The 22,279-nt window shown below is 44.2% G+C and overlaps 1 protein-coding gene across 4 annotated transcripts in view; it reads left to right on the top strand.

Moving 5' to 3' along the window:
• The window catches only part of LOC147693097 (sodium- and chloride-dependent creatine transporter 1-like), a 364,792-nt gene that overhangs the window by 249,943 nt on the left and 92,570 nt on the right, over positions 1-22,279 (top strand). For all 4 annotated transcript variants that reach the window (XR_015300094.1, XM_086939340.1, XM_086939341.1 and 1 more), the window contains exons 7-8: positions 1,159-1,262; positions 13,709-13,833. Coding sequence is in view for 3 of the 4 variants with exons in the window: in XM_086939340.1 (XP_086795466.1) it covers positions 1,159-1,262; positions 13,709-13,833 (229 nt within the window). In the remaining variant the exon portion in view is untranslated. The remainder of the gene's footprint in view (positions 1-1,158; positions 1,263-13,708; positions 13,834-22,279) is intronic.

Below are 22,279 nucleotides of genomic sequence, written 5' to 3'. Positions count from 1 at the left end.
GTGTCTCTTCCCTCCACTGTGAAGTAGTTCCACAAACCAGCCCTCCAATCTCTTGGACCCGTTCCTGTGGAGAGCTGCCTCATAGCCCTGAAACCACTTCGGGAAGTCATCCTCATTGGGGTACTCTTTCCCTAGGTTCTTGGGTATGTGCACTCTTCTTTCAGACTGCACTGAAGAAATGCTGCCACCATCTTTGCGGGCCTTGCTTTTCAAGTACAGCTCTTTTAAGCTCAGCTCACAAGCTAAAATCAATTCCCTTTCTTCCATAGCTAGTTTATTTTCCTTCATTTCCAACCTGAGCCTTTCAAACTCCAATGTGTGCGTCCTGCCTGTCCTCCAGCTCCTCTGGGGACAGACCTTCGGTGAAACAAATGCTGGCCCTGGAGGGTGCTCTCTTCCCAGGCAGATCCTGATGTACAAAATGCAGGCTCTGTTCTTCCATGTCTACACCATCCCCCTCCTCTGTGTGCTCACCAGCCTTTCTGGCTGCCAACCAGGCCCTCAGTGCCTTTTGCAGCTCTTCCTTCTTAGCGAGGCCTTTAAAAGAACACTTGAGATCCTTGCAGAACTTTTTGAGGTACCAATTAATTTTATAGCATATTATAGAACCTGAAGTGTGAATGTGAAGGTGCCTCACTGTCTCTACCTTATAATTGTATTTTGCACATGTTTTTTCATAAAATAATAATAGGTTTGTTACTCCCTGCTACCAGAATTTTACAGGCCATCATATTAGTGATTTAAAGAAAGCAATTTTAAAATGTAATATGAAATTGTGTCATACAGTGGGTAAATTCCTGTTTTTGGTTTTGGAACGCTAGTTGCCATGAGATGCTCGTGGTTGTAGATGTATACGTACAAAGTGAGGAGCAATCTGTTTTATTCATGAAGGGGAGTTTGAAGCATTATGATGTATTATCAATTTTAGGTCAAGTATCGAAATTGAATTGTTTGGATTACCATATTGGGATGATATCAAACTATTAAATAAACTTGAAATTAGACACAGTTGATGTATACATAGTCCCTGAATGAGGATCCACCTCTGTGCATTGAAGCTTGGTTACCTAGTGAACTTTCGTGTTCCACTTTACACGAAGGCTTTGCTACAAGGCCCAGAAAAGGCTCAATTTCAATAACATCTCAATATTTTGGCAGGTCTGGATCGATGCTGGGACCCAGATATTCTTTTCTTATGCGATTGGCCTGGGGGCGCTGACAGCTTTGGGAAGCTATAATCGGTTCAACAACAACTGCTACAGGTAAGTGGCCATTTAAGGGTGCAGGAGTAGTTGTAATGCAAGAGGAAAACATGGTACAGGCGAACTCGACTGTAAATGTTCTTCTCTCCAGATCTATCCAACTTCTACAGTGCTATAAACCACTTTTGTGCCATTTGGAGATTGATCAAACACTTTAAAAGTTCACTTGTGGGCCTTGTTTGCCCTCTACAATACTTTTTTTTTTAAAGTAGTGTTCTAAGTTCTCAACTTGCCTACCGTTGCACTTTGTGGACGTGAAAGGTTTGTATATGGGTGTCAGTCTTACAGGGGGCAAGAGCATTCACACTTGCTATCATATACGTTAAAGCTGTACATATCAGGGATGGTCGAAAGTAAAGATAGACTGAAAAGTACCTGTAAATCCTAAAGAGATTTACTGGGAATCATGCTGAGGCACTTCAAGTCGTTTAGACTGAGGCTGGCCAGATGCATCGCAGTATTGTCTGCTAAAAAGGCAGACATTTTAACTTGTAGTGGCTTCGCACCTCCATAGGGATAGCGGCTTTGGGAAGACAAAAATCTGCAATGGCAGATCACAAGCCATTTGGTGGGGCTTGTTGCATGAATTTTTTTTTTCCAAAGTCAATCATTGTAATAACAAAACAAATTTCCCACCAAAACAATTGTGTGGGTACTTGGGCTGCACGGTCTTCCATTGGGTGTCTCTACAAGAGATTTTTAGGGGCCACAGAAATAGCCACAAATGATACTGGTGGGAACTCATAGAACTTGCAATCAGAAAATGTATGCATGAATGAATGAATATCTGTGTGTATCCATCTATCTAGATAGATATAGACCGAGGGAAAGTAATTTAAACATTTGATGCAAAACATTACTAAGGTGTGTGGAAGGGGTAGTCGTTTTCGGAATGCCTCATTCATTCCAGTTCTCCTTTTTCTCTCCACTTTGTTGCCATCTCTCGGTTAAATACGTATGTCCTTCGTAAGCACTACATTTTCTTTAACTTTTGCCAAGTCAGTATTTCAACATCTGTGTCCCTCATTCACACGTTCACCTAGAATCACAATTGGCTCACCTGATCATTGCTCTGTGTGCTCTGAAGCGAGGCCAATGATTGGATGAGCTTGTAGTCTGGAACCTCTTTATAACCAACTGACGGGCAGTGTGAGAAATTCTTACAGCCTATTGGCTAAACTTTACATCTCAGAATTGTAGCCTATTATAAATACCCACCCACGACCTGAGCTCACACAGACTCTTTTCACAGTACACACTATACATGAGTAATATCTTGCACTAAAACAACTGCAAAAACACACCGTCCTGGAAAAAGCAAATACTCTTAAGGAAAGCACGGGTACGTTAAACGTGAAATGAAGACAGTAATGGGGAGAGGAGTTGGCATACCGGTTAGGGTGGTCGACCTCTAATCTGGGGAACCGGGTTCGAGTCTCGGCAAAGACAGGCAACATCCTGCGATTCTGTGCAATTCACTTAATCTCCCCGTGCCTAAAAAAAATGAATGTCCTCATGTAACGCAACTGGTGCTTGTGTAAAGCGCTCTGATACCTTTGGGTCAAGTTTGCGCTATATAAATCTCTGGTAAAAAAACAAAAAAAACATTGCTACTCCCAACTTAAGCGGGAAGTGTCTGTTTCAGCCAGCTGTGACTGCCACCTGATGTGGAGCACAAGGTGGTGGTGGGCACCAGGAACGTTACATCATTGGCCGCACAACATGGCCCCCTGAGCGACACCAGTATTTGGAATGCACCACCCTGTGCACTCTATATGAGATGACGGATGCAAGAGGTGGGCGAATAGGACCACTGCCAATTTTTGGTGGCAGATCCATTACTATCCAGTTCTACATCAGATGCATCAATGACTACTATAATTGCTGTAAAGCCCCTGCAAAACATTACAAGCTGCATATCAATATATGGCTCCTCTGCTAGCCAACTGTAGTGCCCTCCACAGTCCAGGAGCAGGTAAGAGGCCACGCCACACATAGAGCTCTGGTTTGCACGTCTTTATTCCTCAGCATGCAACCGTTAACTGAACGCACTGCATCACAAATGATATTAACCACACCCACCAGATCACGTAATACATGTAAGGAGCCTGCCAAGGCCCACAAGAGGTCTCAAACACATAAACACAGGACACAACACCTACAACGTCTGAGTCTACTAATGGCCATACTGGCTAATCCATTTATTTACATTTATGGTTTGTTAAATTTAAATATAAACAGCGCATACACAGAAGGTTCTTGAAACTCAGAACTAACACCATAGCCAATTAAACTACTGTAAGACATTCCAGTTGGCCAGGCAAGTAATAATTTTATAGGTATGAACTTGATGCAAGATAAATGCTCCTTGCCGCCTGAGGACCTATAATAAATTGCATAACAAGAGCATTCCTTTTTTTTGTCTTTTTCGCTAGCGGGGACTCTTCTTCAGAGGGCGCTAGGGACATTAACAGGGGTGTAGAAAAAGCAAATGAACTGCATAAACAGGGGAAGTGTATAGAGTACAAATCTAATGGCTCATTGCACATCAGAGTAGGGAGAAATGGTAAGAACAGGTCTCCTATGAACAGGAAGAGGTATATTTCACCCACACATCACCTACAAATGGTGCCGGTACGGTAGAAGAGGGAACGTTCACTTCTGCTTGTATATTCGAACTTGAAGACATGACAAAGGAGAAAAAAACTGGAGATCCTGAACCAAGTAAAGGAAAAAAACAATGGGAACAGCAATATGGGAAAAACCACATCAAAAGTATTAGATTGACGAAAATGACAACAAATTTCACCTGACCACATGTGTAATGGAACGTATAGGATACTACAACACGGAAAGGGTCTATATAGAGTAGAAACTAAACTAAGTGTAGAGCTGAACTATTGAAGCCAGGGTTGCGAACTGACACAGAAATAGCAGAGTACATGCATGCAACCTGGTAAGACAGAATTGCAGATGAATGGTCATCTTAGCAATTTCTAGGAAATATTATTAACCTAATCCATTTGATGGAGTTGTATATTCCGTGTTCTTCGCAGTAGAACACAGCTTTGCAGCATATGCAGCTCTCTAATGCCCCCCCGATTGACAATCCCATTACAGCATAGGATGAAGTACCTCATTACCCTCTGCACTAGTAGTAGCCAGGAGTTGCACAACTTCTGGTGTAGACAACAAAGGCTTTTTGGTGTAGACAACAAAGGCTTTTGGTGCTTGAGCTGGTATTTTTATTCTTAGTCATGTGCCAGGGATGTGTGCCACCCCGTCCATTTCCCACATGGGAGGATTGCACCAATCAGTCTCATCTTTGTTTGAGGAACAAAGAAACTGGTGTGATTCACTTTTCTGCCAAAAGCAGAATCGTGTGACTGGACAAAATCAATATCCTTTCCGTCCTGCAGGTTCCCTTCTGGGTGTGATGAGCCCCATTAGCAGCAAATTTGGGGTTTCTTGGCTCAGACGTTAACATAACCAAAAATGGTGTGCTTTGGGATGGGTATCAAGTGGGCCATGTCCAACAAATTAGCTGGAAATAATTAAATGGACTTTTCCGGTGCATGGTGGCGAAGTGTGGCTCACTGGTTGGACAAGGCAGACCTGGAAGCAGAGGTCAGCCCGAGACCAGGGTTCAATTCCCGGCTCGGCGGGTCTTGAGTCCTAAAAATGTCCACGAACTCGACAATTCTCGCTCCGGTGCCTACTCGATTCATGGGTTCACACTCTGCGACTCTGGGCAATAGCTTGCTTAATCTCCACAACGGCCCCTCGCGGCGGGATGCCTGGCTTTCACCTTGTGGATACCCTGCTGGGGTATCTCACAGGGGAATACCAGGACGGGTTCCCTAAGCAAGGGCTTAGAAACCGGGTTGGTGATTTGCGCTATATAAATACATGTATATGTACATTGGTGAAGGACTATACATTTAAAAAACTGTCAAAGATCTTTTTAAAGCTACTGAGTGTTGCAAAAGCTTCTCTTTAAGGGGCTGTTATCCGTGGTGTAGTAGAGCTTCCTATACTCTGGGATGATGCATTTCTGCTTCAATTTCCCCAATTTGTTTGGGCCACGTGCACAACTCTCTGTTACCGCATCTGCAATGGGAGCATGAAGTGGGACCTGTACTGTATTGCCTGCCCCAGGTTTTACTATTATTTTTTTCATGACAATAGGCTCAGGACATTAGCATGTCTTTCTTAAATGTTGCACCTGCACATATCATCTTGTGACTATGGGTTTAGTATGAATCTGGGAAACTTCACTTTGACAGCTCAGGAAGGGTATAAATGTGCTGCGTGTTCTTGCCCCTGTGGGTTGTTAAAAATGTGAAGTGGTAGTGCCTGTTTTATATTAGTAAACCTTTTATCTCCCTGCGTACCAGGGAGGACGCCACTTCATAGTGTGTGCATCCATGGCCACTGTCTGGGAATATCCTTTTATCAGTGAATTCTCCACTATATCAGTAAGTGCATGTCTGAAGCAACGCTGTGATACGGAAGCGCTTGGAGTGCCCATAAGTGCCTCTTGAGCAGTGTGTGGAATCTCTGCTCCTGATGGCTGGCACTGGAATCTGACAAGAGCACACAGAATGGTCAATGCAAACCGTGCATGTGCTTTGCATACATGCCAAAAGAACCAATTCAGGTGGGAGACTATAGGGTTTTTTTAAGCCGATCTGCCTTAACCGAGTCAATGGGGAAAATACATTCCCCCAATTTAATTTTTATTTTCAAAATCTCCCACTATCCTGTTGTAAAATATTTATGTATGGCTTTGTAAAGTGACACGAGATGTGGTCTATTGGTATTTCCTCTGATTTTCTTTTTAACTATAGGCATATGTTTAATGTGTTTTATTTTCCAACCCACCTAAACTTCTAAACTGGGCCTGACATATATGCCAACATTTTCAAACTGGGGAGATTTTTCAATAAAAAACGATGGCATTTATTTTTCCTATTGACTTGTGGCACCAGAGGCAATTTTATGGGCGGGAGACATTTGAAATAAAGCACTTTTTTGCATGTATGATTTTACTCCAGCTAATACTAACTATAGACCGGCCACACACTCCCCTGGTCTCGCGAGACCCGTTGCTTGGGATCCGTACCCACGCTGCCTCGCACACGCACGTTCCACACACCTGGCATGCGAAGGGGGGGGGGGGGGGGGGGGGGGGAGAAAGGCTCGTCCCATAATGCCAAGCGGCAGTACCAGATAGCGGAAAAAGGATGCACCCGTAGGTGAGTTGAATTTCAGCCAATCAGAAGCGGGCACTACAAACCGGGAAGGGATGCTCCTAAGTGAGTGATTGTGGCTTCATCCAATCGGGAGATGAGCCCTCCCGCAGCTCCTTCTCGAGCGGAGTGACGTGACCTCTGCACAGGCCTGGCACGCGGCCGCTTCCCTCGGCTCTTGACGTGTTTCCTTACCCGCTCTTCCTTGTTCGTTTTTCGGGCTCGGCGCCTCTTTCCACCGTTCTCATCGCTCCTCCGAGCCAGGACAAACACGAGCGCGCCGCGGGCGTCGCTGGCTTCTCAGTAAGGAGCCTGAAGTGAAAATACTCCGGCTGTGTCCGCCTCAGACTCGCAGCAGGCCCGGGCGTCGGGATTTTACATTTTGGAAATGAAAGGAATGCACTCATCCTTGGGGTCTTACTCTGAACAGAAGTCTCACGGTCCTTGTTCAGGAGTGAGAGGGGACTACCCTTTGCCTCGCTGGCCTAATAAAAGCAAAACAAGGCCAGTGCTGTATTTGAGCCGATGTGTCACTCATTTTTGGGGACATGCCCTTTTTTTCCCCAACGGTCATTTCCCTCAGAGGGAAAGGGGGAAGAGAAATATTGAAAACCTGTCATGGAAAGACAGCAGAGGCCTGCAGGAGTGCGATGAACGACAGCGAGCGCCTGAGCGGTGTTTAAGGCAGCATGAGGTGGATTCCAGACTTTGAGGCCTTAGTAGTGTGCTTGCTGACATGTGGTCGTTCTGGAAAAGGGCTTCTGAGCAAGTCATTGGGCACCATTGCTTGTTTTTTTACTAATTAAGATCACATGCGGACATACTCTGTACTGATGGCACTAGGTGTATCCAAGTGGCTGCTAGTGCCTGACCTAGTCTCCCTCCATGTTACTAAGGGAAACTACCTCTTTACTGCCTTTAAGGCCTACAGGTGATGAACTCAGAGCATTCTGCCTAAAACCAACATACCTGTGTGACCTGACCCAGAATACACATGCCGCTCAATGCTGCTCAAATCCTTACTCCACACCATCAATCTTCTAAAGAAGGGCTTGACAGAAAACATCGTCAAATCAGCCTTGCATTCAGGAAGGTTAATAACGTGCAAAAGGAAGTTTCACTAATGTGTACTTGATGAACCAGCTTTTTAGAGTTTTCAAGATCTACAGGTTACCACCAGGACCAGAGAAAGCTGAACGGATTAAGAGGGCAGGTTGAAAACTACATGCAGCCAGAAGCAGGGCCGGCTTTAGCACTGGTGGGGGTCAGTGCGAAAATCATTTTTGGCGCCCCCATGACTGCCTCCTCAAATTCTCTCACTACTAACCTGCAAAAGTACACTATAGCTCTCCTAACATAAAATATTGCTAAACACAGCGCCCCCTGAGATCACAGCGCCCAGTGCGGCTGCACCGGTCGCACTGCCCTAAAGCCGGCCCTGGCCAGAAGGTCCATGTGGCATTGGTGAATGGTCCAAGATCAGAGGCCAGTAGGTTGCTAGTGTCCGGATGACTAGTCCCTCTACCAGCCTAGGTGAACTGAATATGAGTTGGCCCCATGTCAAACAAGCTTGTTGTGGCTAGCACTGTGCCATCCCAACGAGCTCTTCTGACACCAGCCTATTGGGAATGAACTGTTCTCTCTGCTTCGGCGCTCATTGCTAGGCTCTACCGCCATCACCTTCCTGGCTCTGATTCTGAAAGGGTGCCGCTTGCAGCCGTTAGGTGGAAATTCCTCTTGTCCTGTGTGGCGTACGATGACCTGCTGAGCCTGTCTGGAAGTCACGGGCATTTTGGACCCTTTGAACTGGCCTGACAGAACCTTGTTCAGTGAGGGTGTGGGACTGCGAGTCCCAGGCGGCAGTGCGCGGAGGAGATCGAGTGCACCTGGGACTCTTCCCGCCCCCCTCCTTCCTACTGCTTATCACGGCTCGTGGCCCCCGCCGCTCGCAGCCGTTAGGCGGAAATACCTCTTGTCCTGTGTGGTGTTCGATGACCATTGGTGAATGATCCAAGATCAGAGGCCAGTAGGTTGCTAGTTTCCGGCTGACTAGTCCCTCTACCAGCCTAGGTGAACTGAGTATGAGTTGGCCCCATGTCAAACAAGCTTGTTGTGGCTAGCACTGCGCCATCTCGACGAGCTCTTCAGACACCAGCCTATTGGGAATGTACTGTTCTCTCTGCTTCGGCGCTCATTGCCAGGCTCTTCCTCCATCACCTTCCTGGCTCTGATTCTGAAAGGGTGCTCTGCGCCAATCTCTCTGATGGACCATGTTCCCTCTCCTCTCCCTGCTGGGCTCTTGCCAGCTAGGCTGTCTGCCATACACAGAGCTGAAACGGAGCCAGAAACTCAGGAGTTTAATGGCCTTCACTTATTTTAGATCAGGCCTCAAGTACTCTCTATTTCACAGAAAACACTGCACGGTGCGGTTTGCGAAAAACTTGGCAAGAAGCCAAAAGTTCATACCAAAATTCAAGACACAAGATTAAAGGCCTGATTTAGAAATTCGATTTTGCAGATAAAGTGGTAATTTCTCTGGACTATTCTCCGGCAGTGGAAAGTCTTCTGAATGCGTTTACATTTACTATGTTATTCCTGTGACCGAGGTAATTCTCCAAATCGAATGCCTTTTTTTCAGATTTGCTTTCTCTATATCTAGTTCCTCCTTACCAGCACTTTAAAGATGTTCGCATAAAAATGTGTTTTTGTATTTGTCCAGTTGCCCTGGCTAAGCTAGGAGAATGTTCCATTCAGGTGCCAAAATCGAGCACAGCTTTTGCCTAGTCACACCAATAAGATTCCATGTCATTTTTTTTTTATATTGGTGTCAAGCGCAGATAGAGAATACTAACCAAGTACAGCTGCCCAAAATCACACATGAAACCTGATGTGACAAAGATTCTATTAGAAGATTCATGTCCACTTGAAGTCCACATTCATCAAGAAAAGCCTCTTAGAGGCAGTTTAACATACCGATTGGCTATCAAGCAGAGTGCGCTAGACAGCGCATCATTAAGTACAGTTTACTGCAAGTTGTAGCAGTAGTCTGTCAATGTAGTGAACCTAGTTTGAAGGCCAGTTCCTATTTAATGACCTCGAACCCTTAGATGATTTACACCAGTGGTTTTTAACTTGGGGTCCAAGGACTCCTGGGGATCCACAAGACCTACTTGGGGATCACCACTGCTTTACAAATCAAATATCACTTTAATTAATGGAAAAGAAGCAACATTTAAAACGTTTTCTAGATTTATTTGTGAACTAAAAAATATATTTTAATATTTGAGCATTTGTTTCGTGCATACTTGTTTTTGTATTTTTGTGTATTGTTTAGAGGTTCAAAACATTAAAATTGCATAGACCGGAGGTCCCCAGTTTCCAATAATGACACAGTTGGGATCCCCAGATTCCAGTAATGCTTCAGTGGGGTTCCACAGAGTTCAAAAGGTTAAGAACAGCTGAATGGCACCATTTTTATAATGTACATTCGGGGATTTTATTTTCCTTGCATTACATGGTCACACCATTGCCTAGCCCCATTCCGCCTGTGCCATTTCGGAAATCCTCCGGGTCATGCATCCTCTGATGTAACAGAATCTTGGGATGCAGATATGTTATGCAGAAACTTTACTCATCATTCATCCATGTATTTTAAGACTATCACAAACACATTTTAGGGGTTCGTGGGCACAGCACTCTGACCATTTCTGTAATAAGCGCTACATATGCTCAATGAAAATTACTTAGGGCTACTAAAATTATTAGGGTTGTAATATTGACCACATCAGACAAGATAACATTGGCGAGTGCCCTATGCAAGATTACCTGCACCAGTGACCTCGTTTTAGGGTTGCTAGCTGTGATCACTTCAGTGCATCAGGCTGGGTTGCCAAAAGCAATGTAAAAAAAAGGCTTTGTCGATCTGAAATGCCTTTACATGGATAATATGTTGCAGCCATATCTGCAATGTCCATGGTGAATAATATTCGTAATAAGATTCCTCCATGCCATATGATTTATCACTTAACTATCACCCTAAAATATATTTTGGAAATTCAAGCATTTTCCTCCGCACATAAGCTTATGATATCTGACCATACCCACATTTCCATCTCAAATGCTCACTTTTCAATTTTGGTATAATTATTAATTCAACTAAACAAAAGCTTAGCATTCAGTAAATTGGAATGCACACAGGAGAACTACTTGCAGGTAGCTCACAAGGTAAGCCAAAGGCAAGCTTGTATGTCGCCAGAACCCCTGCCAGTTTCACCCCAGAAATACCGGGAACACTGTCTTACTCACGGGAAGCTCTTCTTACACGATACTCAAACCAGTTTCCAACATATGTGCATTGGAGCACCAGGGCATCTAGAGGGATCTTTCTCTTGCATTAATCGTAAGTGGGAAATCTGGTTTCAAGGACCCTCCTATCAACAATGAGAATCCAGAAGGTTTAAGCCTGAAATGCTTGTACTTCAATGCTACGTCGCTCCCCAAACATTGCATGAAATATGGGATTTAATTAACAACATCGACCTAGATCTAGTATTCGGCTCCGAAACTTGGACCACTAGCTGTGCTCTACCAGAGATTACTGCAGCAATAGGGATACTAAATCTTGAAATGTAATAGAGTAGGCTGACAAGGAGGGTGCATTGGTAGTATTTTTAAGGACCCATTCATCTAAATTGCCGAACATAGCTCTACAACGTTGAACTGTTACATTTTCCACCTTCCAGCTGTCTTATAACTCACTGGTACGGTTTGGGGGTGCTGTTCTACAGGCTGCCCGGTTACAATTCCCAATTGTCTTCCAATCTCTTCACTTGATTGTCCCCACTGATCTTAAAATATGATCCGCTTTCAGTGATTGGGGTTTTTAAATCTAACTATGGAAATTTTGAGGACCCAGTGTAAAAGGTTGGAGAGGCAAATGCACATTTTCTCCTGAAATAGTAGATCATAGGCTCCACCCTTGAAGCTGGGCACACTCGTGATCTCATATTCTCAAACATTGAAGCAATTAAGCTACACAACATTAATCCATTACTTTGGTCAGATCATTTTCTAAATAATTTCTTGTTCACATTACCAGAAATTCTGAAAAAAAACCCGACCCTTTCTCCACCCTAAAAAGACCTTGGAGTAAAATTAATGCAGAATCTTTTTTAAGTCACTTCGGACCTCCAGGTCTTGGAGAAGACGTATCCTTGGGTAGTTACCTAGATAAATTCTACTTCGCCATCACCAATGCCTTGGATAGTTGTGCACCTTGGTAATCTGGCAACTCATCCATACTTTGTTCGTTGTAGGTATTCCTCGGAATTAAGGTTAGGGAGGAGAAACTGCAAATTGCTTGAGCACACATGGCAGCGCTCAAAGGGTGCCGAAGATTGCCTGGCCTACAATACAGAACTGAAGAATTATCATAAAGCACTCAAAAGAGCAAAGAAAGTATTTCATCAAAAGATTAGAAGAAAATGGCGGCTCTTCCCAATAATAATAACTTAACAATAGTAAGAGAGCTGTCGCACCCCTCCAGCCTGGCTCAGACTATCACATGAGACCGGGCAACATTCAAAAGCCCTACAATGGTTAGGCTCCTTTCCAAATAAAAAAAAAACCTGTCCGTTCATCTGAACACATTCAGATCGATTTCCTCCCCCCGTTTCATATATCAAAATGTGGGGTCCAGAAGGGTTCTTCATTCAGACCGACACTTTTTAATATCTGTCTCTTCCCTGGCTAACATCGTGAAAACCTGTGGCTTTGTGATATGTGCTTAACGCCGATGACCACCAACTCCTCATCTCTATTGATGAGGGGCACAGGCTCAGTGGTCTGAGAGGTAGGTTAGTGTGTATGGTCTTTGCACTGCATTACCATTTCCTGTATCAACCCTCCCACTGATGAGCATTTGAGCCTACATAGTAGCTTATAGAGTTTTAATGCTTAAAGATTGTTGAACCAGCAGCAGTTCTCTTTTGGTGTTGAGGGTGGTTCTTTGTTGCTTTCTGATTTTGTTCAAAGCCAACAGTGTGCCCTCTTATGGATCTTTTCACTTTGAGCTTTTTGTTTGATTTATTTTTTTAGTTTCAGAATCTTCCCCTTAATTTCTTGGGCACAGCTCTTTGACCAAGGGTTGTCCGCTTTGCCTAACTGTTAAGTAGTGTGCTGAAGTTGGCACAGACGTACACAACCTTCACCTGATCTGTTTTTTCTACCTGTTCTTATAGTTGTGTTTGAGTTCCTACCTCCAAGTTTAATATTTATTTATGGGGTTTGTTGAGATTCGACCATGCCTTAGTGGATGTCTGAATGGCGAACAGAAGAGGCACATGTGGGAAAAGGATGGGGTGTTCCAAAGAGGTACATCAGAAAGAGAACCGGGTCAGAAAGGGACTTGCATGTAGTCTATGCAGCGACAATTAGAAATATAAATCCACTGAGGGATCTTAAAGGTACGTTCGAGAAGATATATAGCCAGTAAACAAACAAATAAAAGATAGACATAGTGCAAGTGTGACAGGGCATGTGTTAAAATAAAAGGCAATGTAATGTAGGTGGGAAATTCACGTCCTGAAAGCGTTGAGTGTAATATTGGCCACTGTGGTAAGGACGGGGTATATCAGCTTTAAGAGTTGGCCACATAGTAATGCCCAGGGGACCTAAGGCATAATATAGGATCAAGATGTTTGGTCAAGAAGCAGGTGTAGGAGTAGGGATGCATTGGGTTGGGGGGGAGTCGTATGCAGCTGCAATGGATGTTTGGGTTTCTGCAAGGTTTGGAATCGAAGGGGCCAGTCTGCAATCAAGTCAGAAGGTGTTCAAGATTGTAGATGCATCATCTAAGAAAAAACAAAAACTGATTTCTAAATCGAGGAACTGGCAGGTGGAAGTTTTATTTGCTTAGGATCAGGTTCTGAGTACTAACTTGCTCAAAAGCTCGTCATCTCTGGCAGTCATAACAATGTTTTGTGCAAGGTATTTGAAAGTCCTCTGGTGGAAAGTCTTGTGAGTCTTGTAGACAGAACAGGTTTGTTTCTACAGACAAGACAAAGTAGTGTTCTGTTCTTTGATTAAAAGAACACCGGTTTCTTGCATCTATAGTGTGTCCTCAAAGACTGACCCATGCTTTCTTTTCCTCATTGTGTATTTCATTTCCTTCCTGTTTCTTCCTTTCTCCACTAGGGATGCCTACATCCTAGCAGCGATTAACAGTTCCACCAGCTTCTTTGCCGGATTTGTGGTGTTTTCAGTTCTTGGCTTTATGGCTTCTGAGCAGGGCGTTGATATCTCAAAGGTAGCAGAGTCTGGTAAGTTTTCACAAAGCACTTCACAAATAATACAAACTATACTTTTTGAACTGAAGAAGACACTCTGCTCTTCTGTTCACTCCATTACTACTCAAGTATGTTTGGGACATGATCCATTTAACCGCGGTCTGTTCTCCGGTTCACTGTGTGCACATGTGCCTATGTCTTCATGTGTGGTGCTGAGGAGCTGAAAAATGGGCATGCCGTGCAAATGCAATCAGCATGCAACTGGTACTGGTGAATTATTTGATGAATACCAGCAGCCCCGCTTAATCACACAGCCCCCACCACAGCCTAATGACTGACTGACTCATTCGGATCTTAGGGTGACAAGCTGGGGGCCTTCAAAGACTGGTAGGTTTGTGGTGAGCCAATCAGATGGCAGGTGAGACATGCCAGTCTTTTGGAGAGACTGGATCATCGGAATATCTCCAGGCCCCCCGAATTTACTGCCTATATGGTAAACCCATACTTATAAATGTGATCTTTCACCTCCTAACGGCCTTACATTTGCTTTACCAAGGGCAATAATGGGGAAGGTGCAAGAAGACACCCCATATGACAGGTCTTTCTGCTGTGTTTGCTGTTAATAACAGCAAGAGTTGTGGACTGCATGGAAGTGGAACAGAATGTATTCAGCACACCAACATCAAGAAGGGTTTGTGTAATTAAGCAAGATGTCACTACTGCTTGGTCCAGGACAAACACAAAGTTGTGTTTTAGTTGGTTACTGAGCTACAAGTAACTAAATTTAAGCATCTAACCGTGTAGGGAGTGCCAAGGCTTTGGAGCTAGGTAGAAGAGTGAACGTCCTAATCTGAGGCACTGGACCGTAGACACATGTATTTATTTATCACTAACTTCCATGCAGAAAGTGCAAAGTATAAATGTCTGATATGGCCTTTTCTGTAGGTTCACCCCCAGACTTTTTGCCTTCCTCCTCTCCTTTTTGCTCACTTTAGGGCTCTTTGCGCTCTACCACTGCTAACCAGTGCTGAAGTGCTTGGGCTCTCTCCTTACAATATGGTAGAATTGGCTCATACCCAATTGGCATGTTTAATTTTCGTATACGTCCCTAGTAAAGTGCACTACATGTGCCCAGGGCCTTTAAATGAAATGCTACTAGTGGGCCTGCCCCATTATGAAATAATGTGGTGACCCATTATAGTACACAGACCTGGGTAATGTTCGGTATAGAAAACAATGGTCCTAGACTTTTTCTATTTGATTTTACTTCTGAACGGTATTCATCAGTCAAAATTTGCATCCTAAAAGTTTTCCAAATAATTGTCGATACAATTAAATATATATCCTCAAAATGACACACAAGCACCAAATGTAGCTCCAATAGTGGCTGTTTAATTCCACTGTTATTATAACGGATCACTGTAAGTAATGCTTTAAAACAGAAGAAAGGGTTGCTCCAAGGGGAGTGTGAAGAAGAGTGCTCGTGAATTAGAACAGATGGATAGGGAGGGAATTAAAAAAAATAGGTTAAAACAATCAGTTTTACTTAGTAATGTCCTTAGTAAACTGGTCGTGGTTTACAATAATACCAGTCTTACAATTGGGCATGTCTCTCATGGATTTATGAGTGTTTGCTGTTTCCTGGTAGCGCACAGAGTTTATTCATCTGTGAAGAGGCAGGGTTAAAGTGAAGTTTGGTACAGGCCCTCTGGGGGAGAGCGTCGACGTTTCAACCCTGGCTCATGGTGGGTAGTTTAATTCCTCTGCAGGCGGTTCTTCCTCAGGACTGGGGGAAGCACAACTGTGTATAAAAGGAGCTAAGACACCACCACTTCAGTACACTTCTGGACTTATAAAACTCTGCCAAGAAGGAGGGCTGCTGTGCTTCTAAAAGTACTGCCACTCTGCTGGGCTTCTACTCTGCTGGACTCCTGCTTTGCTGTGGTGACATCCTGATCTGCTGCCACATTGCCTGGGTGAGAAGGACTGAACCTCCTTCTCTTGACCCCAGAGTGACTACATGAGCTAGTTGGCTGGCCTCTTATCTGAAGCCTCAGGGGCATAACCGGCTTCCAACAGCCTTCCATCTGCACCTATACTCTACCATCTGTGAGTCTACCTTGCCAAGTGGTGCCCCCCCAGTCCTGAACCCTAGGAAGTGGGCCTGGGGTGCTTACCAGCAGAACCAACACATCTCTGCTGAACGGTGCATCCTCTAGCCGAGCAAAGGCATCTCCACGACTTTGCCACATGCCCTCAAGCAGAACTGACGCATTGCTGCTGTTGCGTAAATTGGGCCTGGCAGAATACATCTGCATCACCGTCTAATTCTCAGAACCAATGCTTTTGCCAGCAGTGCATCTCTGACCCAGGTCCCTGCATCTCTCTTTGACGGCAGCTTGAAGATGACGCTGATCACTGCCTCACAGTTTACTGGAACTGACACATCGCCCGAGCTGCAAGCCGCCTCGTCGAAGTCTGGACTTTGCATTGCAAGCCCCGCCAACAGGATCCTAAACGCCAATGCAATAAGACCTCGCGCTACAGCTTCGCCGCATCTTGGAATCAACGCATCGCCTCGACCGTGCTACGCTTCTTGCCTCTGATCCACACAAATATCCGCAACCAGGATTTAAGGTACTTTAAGTGGGAGTAACCTGTTCCCTGGAACTGCCTCGCTCTTCATTGCGGTCGGCCTGAAAGTGTGGCTTTGTCATGGTCTGGTGCAACCAAAGATCCCTTTGGGTAACTTTGCCCTTTTTGGTGCTATTTTACTGTAAAACTTTCAAAAAGCAATATCAGTTTTCCGTGGTTGGAGTTTTGTTGTATTAGTCTTGTTTTATTTAATAAAATCTTCTCTATTTTTCATAACCTGGTGTGGGATCTTGTGCAGTGTTTTTGCTGCTTCCCGGTTAAGCCTGACTGCTCTGTGCTAAGTTATAAGAGGGTGAGCACAGGTTAATTTGGAGCTTGCTTGTGCCTCATCCTGACTAGGATTGTGGTTGCTGCTTGACCAGGGCTCTTACACCCCAGTCAACCAACAACCCAATTTCTAGCAATAAATATTGTAACCTCATGATAGACAATATCACACATCAGAATGACATTAAATAGTTAAAACCACATTAAAGTATTTACACGATGTGAAGCAAATATTTACAGAATCTGCCTTTCCTAACAATTGCATCAGTTAATGTAGAAAGTTTCTTTCCCTGAAATATTGGTGACAAATCGTTCTCTAGGAGAAGCAAAACCTGAGCTTGAAAATAAAGCATTTGTCATGTCCTGTAGTGGACAACCACATAGTTTGCATGCGTTGTCACAATTTTCTATAAACCAAGCATGTTCTCCTTTCTAAAAGGGAGACTTTTTGAAAAGTCCTCTCATTGGCTCACCTTGTCATGGGCCATCCAGTGAGAGGAGAGAGTTGCTCATTAACACCCCGCTCAGGTAGGGGGTGTCTGGATACCCACCCCTGGGCAATTCAGGGCTTAAAACTGTAGTGCCCAGGTCTGAGGTCTGATTGACTCCCCCCACATCATGAGCGGGAGGAGGACCTTACAGCACTTTGCCAGGTTGAGGCCACACCCACTATGCTGTGAAATATTTAGCTGCCAGTCGCCTGTGCATGTACAGTGTTAATGTGCCCGGGTTAGGCCCACATAGTGAAGCAGTTCATTTCTTATGTTGTCCTATTTTTCACAATAGCATTTCTGCTGTGGCCGTTTGCACATATTTGCTTGCACAACAATGTTGAATTTGTTCTCTGAAATTACTCCACATCTAGCGCCGCACAACATTATCATGATGCCTCGAACATCGTGTACAAGGCCCTTTTACGCACTATGTTCAAAAGTTGTTCTATCTTCATCCATGGGCTCCGTGGGGCAACAGGGCTGTCTACATATCTATAACTTCGCTAATCTATGCGCACATTGCAAGGAAGCTTTCTATGATAAATAAAGAGCATCCCAAGGGATTAGCAGGGGAGGCACTTCAGCTGACATGAAGGGTCTCTGCATGCTGAGACTTCACCACGCAGCGGTCTGACATCTCCATGAGGGGTGTCCAATTCATGACCAAGAAGGGCTCCTACATTCTCTCCCGCCAGGTAATGGGGTTGGATCAACCCTTGGGGGTATTCTTGGCTTTACAGTTGCACATACTCTAGGTACACTTAGAGTAAGGTATTTCATAGTAGAAGTGTGCCAGATTACTGCCTTGTTTATATGCCTGCATTTATCCCCTTCGATGCGCTCTTCGGCCAACGGCCGTCACGAGCACTACTTCCATAGTGCTGCACACGTCCGTTGGCCGACGCGGCCCGGCGGAATTGCCACCGCGGTTAAGCGGATATACACTGTTTTAGCACCAGGGTAGAACTATATCTACTATTCACTCGTGGTGTTTGTAATCACTTTCACCTGGTTCTGTCTCCTGATTATCGCAACACTTGTATTCTATACCAGAAAAACGTTGGTTCGATAAATATATTGAAAACGTCCCACTGTGTATTCTGTATATTTATCCAAGCACAAATTACGCACAAGTGACTGAGAAAAAGGTACTGATCTGTTTCCATGGTCCTGGAGGTGTCAGAATTGTCATGTTCAGTGGTTGCCAGAAACTGTACGCTCCCAGGTAAGGTTAGGGGGGCTTATGGTGGCACTGGGAGCTAGCTGGTCTCTAGGTCAACATATCCTGTGGGGGTGCCTGGACTCAGTCTAGGCACCTCACCCAAAGTTTGTTGTCCAACAAACGTGCAGGTCCTATGGATTAGTAGGAACTACACAGCAGCTGCACCTGGCTGCCTGACCTGACCATGGAGCGTGTCAGTCAGGCTGCCATTTGCTCAGCCCGACAGACATTTTTTATGCTATGTAAAAGGGGGTGAGCCCTCCGCCTTTAATGACGAGCCGCCGCTGGGCACAGGATAGGAAAATCCTGCTTTATGTCAAAGCAAGGAAGAGCACATTACATGCAAGTTCAAAGCCTCTGAAGCGCAGGGCTACTTCTTCCTTAAGTGATTTAGAGTAGATGGTCATGAAGTTAGATGCTTTGGACCAGTGTGCCATCCAGATCGCGGTTGAGTATCTAGCCTTCAAAGGCCATTGATGCATAACTAGTGAAGGTCTGCATATAATGTCTGCCCCCTTGTCTAAACAATTGAACTTTTGTAACACTCTTACATTTCTGGTTTTTAAAAGATTGGCTTGATCTTGGATTCCTAACACTCTGTTTTTGTAAAAATTGTGGAGTGTTCACTAAAGGTTTTTGGTTTTTTTTGGCAGGAAAGATTTCTGCTCGTTAATGTTTTTGTGGGAGACTTGAGTTCATTCAAATTAAATTTGCTGATGTGGTGGGGAGAACTGTTCCTCAAATGTTTTGCCTGAATGGTACATTTTTAGTGTGTACTATCCTGAAGATTGCTGCTTATAGTTGCAAAAACCAGGATTCCTTGCTCATGGGCACCTGATTCACGAGTGAGCTCAAACCAAGGAGTCTCATTGAGGTTCATTGATCCATCACAAAGTCTTAACTTTGTCCCTCTTGCTTTTTCAGAAGGGCAGAAGTTGACATTGTGCAAATCCTCAACTCTGCACTTGAGCAGGCAGAAAGCAGTAGTACCTTGTTACTTATTGTAGCTTAATCCAGGTGGCATCTTTCACTTACAGCAGTAGGGAAAGCACAGATGATCATACTGAGACATTTCTTTGTGCTTATTAGAAATTACCAGAGTACGAGTCTATGTACTGTAAGAACAGCACTTCTGGACGATTATATGGGCCCAAGCTACATTGCTTTGCTTGATTGCAGCTGAACCAACAGCATTCCCCTTAACTTTAACAAATTACCACATTATCCATCACAATAATAAATGCTCAGCTGTAAAGTTTTCCAAAACTCTGTGTGACCTATAAATAGTTAAGTGGGACTCCAACTAAAATGAATTTCAGGCTTTTTTTTGAATAACCGGCACAGGAAAGCATAGGCACGTACGTGGAACAACCCAACCAATATGCTCCTATGACCAATGCCCTTTGACGCTGAAGAGGATTTTGGTGGTCTGCCCTTTTCAGGATCTGCGGTACATAGGCTGGGTGAGCATAATCCTTGCTAATGGCGGGGTCCAGCAGCTGTCAGTATTTCTCTGACGTCAAACGGTAGCATCTCGTTTTCTGCCACATCAATAACTATTTGTAAATCAATTCAAATCCAATATCAATCTATTTCTTCATTCCTTACCCCCAAATTGCCCGAATGACCAATTTCAATGGGAGGAGATAGTGTGGTTCCAGGATGGCTGCCATCATTAAGACATCTGGGGCTGGCTCCATTGTCCAGCCTACAAATCTGTACTGAAGAAAGTGAGGGAGACTGGATCGATGTTCAAGGATACCCATCCAAGTTTCAAGCTCACCCACAGATATGGAATTCTTACATTTTACACAACTTCTAGGGTTTCTTACCAAAATAAAATAAAGGCAAAAGCTGGGAGAGTGTAGTAAAACAAATCTTGGCTCTGGTGGTTCATTGGACTAATTTAATCAGTCCAGGGATTTGTTTCACCTCATGGGCCATAGGGTTAGAAACCCAGCTGGTTCACCCAGCCTTTCATCCTTCCAAGGTTGATAAAATGGGTACTTTTCAGCATCAAGGTGCCTCAAAGGGTTAAATTGCGTTTTACCAATAAATCATACTTTAGTTTATGAAACGGAACCGGAGGGATTAAGACAAATTCACTGAAGCCTTAATGTGGATTTGATTCCCAGAAAATGTACTTGTGCCTTCATTTTGTGGTAAACTCACTTCATAATAAATTTCCTGGGGGAAGATGGCCAGAGCTGCTTTCAGAATATCCTGTGGAATTTACCTTTTTTTAAAGCAGTCATACAATGTTTGCAAAATAAAGGTGCAGATAAATATGCAATCTTGCAAGATTTAAGCCTGTTCGTCGCCAAGCTTGTATGCAGGCGTGATCGAGGTGTAAGACTTAGTGTAATCTCAATTTAAAGGCCAGTCACTTGCTTTTGTATTACAAAGAGTTGCTTGTGACTGTCACGGGGCCTCCAGCACCAGTGCACAGCTTCCAGCTTCCAACTCCCTCTCTTGCTCTTACTGACTGGATGTGAGATGACAGGCAGAGCTGCGCGCTGCATTTCTTTATTTACCCCTGGGACTGCATATAGAATATAGGTTATGAACAATGCCCAAAGCCAAAGTAAGCACTCTGCTGACATCTCAATAACTTCTGTTATTGAAGCGCCTTTACAAACCCACAGCAGGAGCAGACGCCTCGTCTGGCTGCTCTGGGGTTCAGGCCCCTGGTGTGTGAGCAGCGGTGGAGATGGGCCATCTGCTTTCAATGCTATGAGAAGCCTATACTGTAAAATGGGTTCTTTGTGCTGTATATTTATATAGAAAATCAACCTCTATGTCCAAAGGGCAGCGCATGGCTGTCATGTGTTAGCGCAGTGGTTCCCAAACTTTTTCAACCTGCGGCTCCCTTGACCCATTGCCAGTGGCTCCGCACTGTTACTTTTTTAGGAGGGTGGAGGGGTTGTAAGCCTGCCCTCTGGAGTACTTGCATTTTTCTCCTTGAAAATGAAGCTGATCAAGGTATTATAATCATATACGCAGGGTGTTTCGTATTACTAAGGCTGTGCCTCTAATATAATATTCCTAGTTACACTTCTTTGCCCAGGCCTTTTTTTAGTGTACCCGTTCAAACTTTTTATCCCACTTACAGTGCTAGATATAACACCCCTATGCATGTAGGCCCCATTGCCAAAGCGTTTCTGTGCTTGAAGAACCACATACAGTTTTATATTTGCTGTCTCTTCCCTAAAATTGCTATAAATCAATGCAAGTCACATAAATTCCTCTGAATTCTTTTTTTTTTGAACAACCCTCTTTCTTGCTTCCAAATGTTGGCATTCTGCTGTATATGGTGTTGAACTTCCCTGTGCTCAAGGAGAGAACAGGCCTGTCTGGAAAGGTGTCTGTACTGAAAGAAATGTGTACTGGAAGTACCTATGGTTCAATTGCAAATGTCAATACTTAATAATACTTAATGTTTTTAATAGACAGGACAACTGTACATTCCTGAAAACTTGCATTGGTGTAAAATGCATTTGAAAAAAAATGAAACTATTATCGAGTCTAACAAAATAAATCTGGCATCTTCTGCGTACTTTGGAAATGTTGGAACGTGAGGATCCAGGGAAATATGGAGGTCATCTCCCTCAACATGCCATCAATTAAGCACTATGTTTACTGAAGAACCGGGTTTTAGAACCCAGCGGCGCCAGGGATAACGCCCGATGTCTTCGGATTCCCCTGCCTCGGCAAACAGAGACACAGGACACTTCTTGATGACGTCAAAGACCAAATTTATTGGCTGCAACCAGGAACAGAGGTCTACGAAGCACAACACGGGTGGTTCGCTAGAGACTGCACAAATTCAAGGAGCGGAGCA

This window comes from Lissotriton vulgaris, chromosome 9 (assembly GCF_964263255.1).
Source record: "Lissotriton vulgaris chromosome 9, aLisVul1.2, whole genome shotgun sequence".
NCBI lineage: Eukaryota > Metazoa > Chordata > Amphibia > Caudata > Salamandridae > Lissotriton > Lissotriton vulgaris.
Note: the sequence above shows the minus strand (reverse complement) of the source record. Positions and strands in the feature narration are given on the sequence as shown.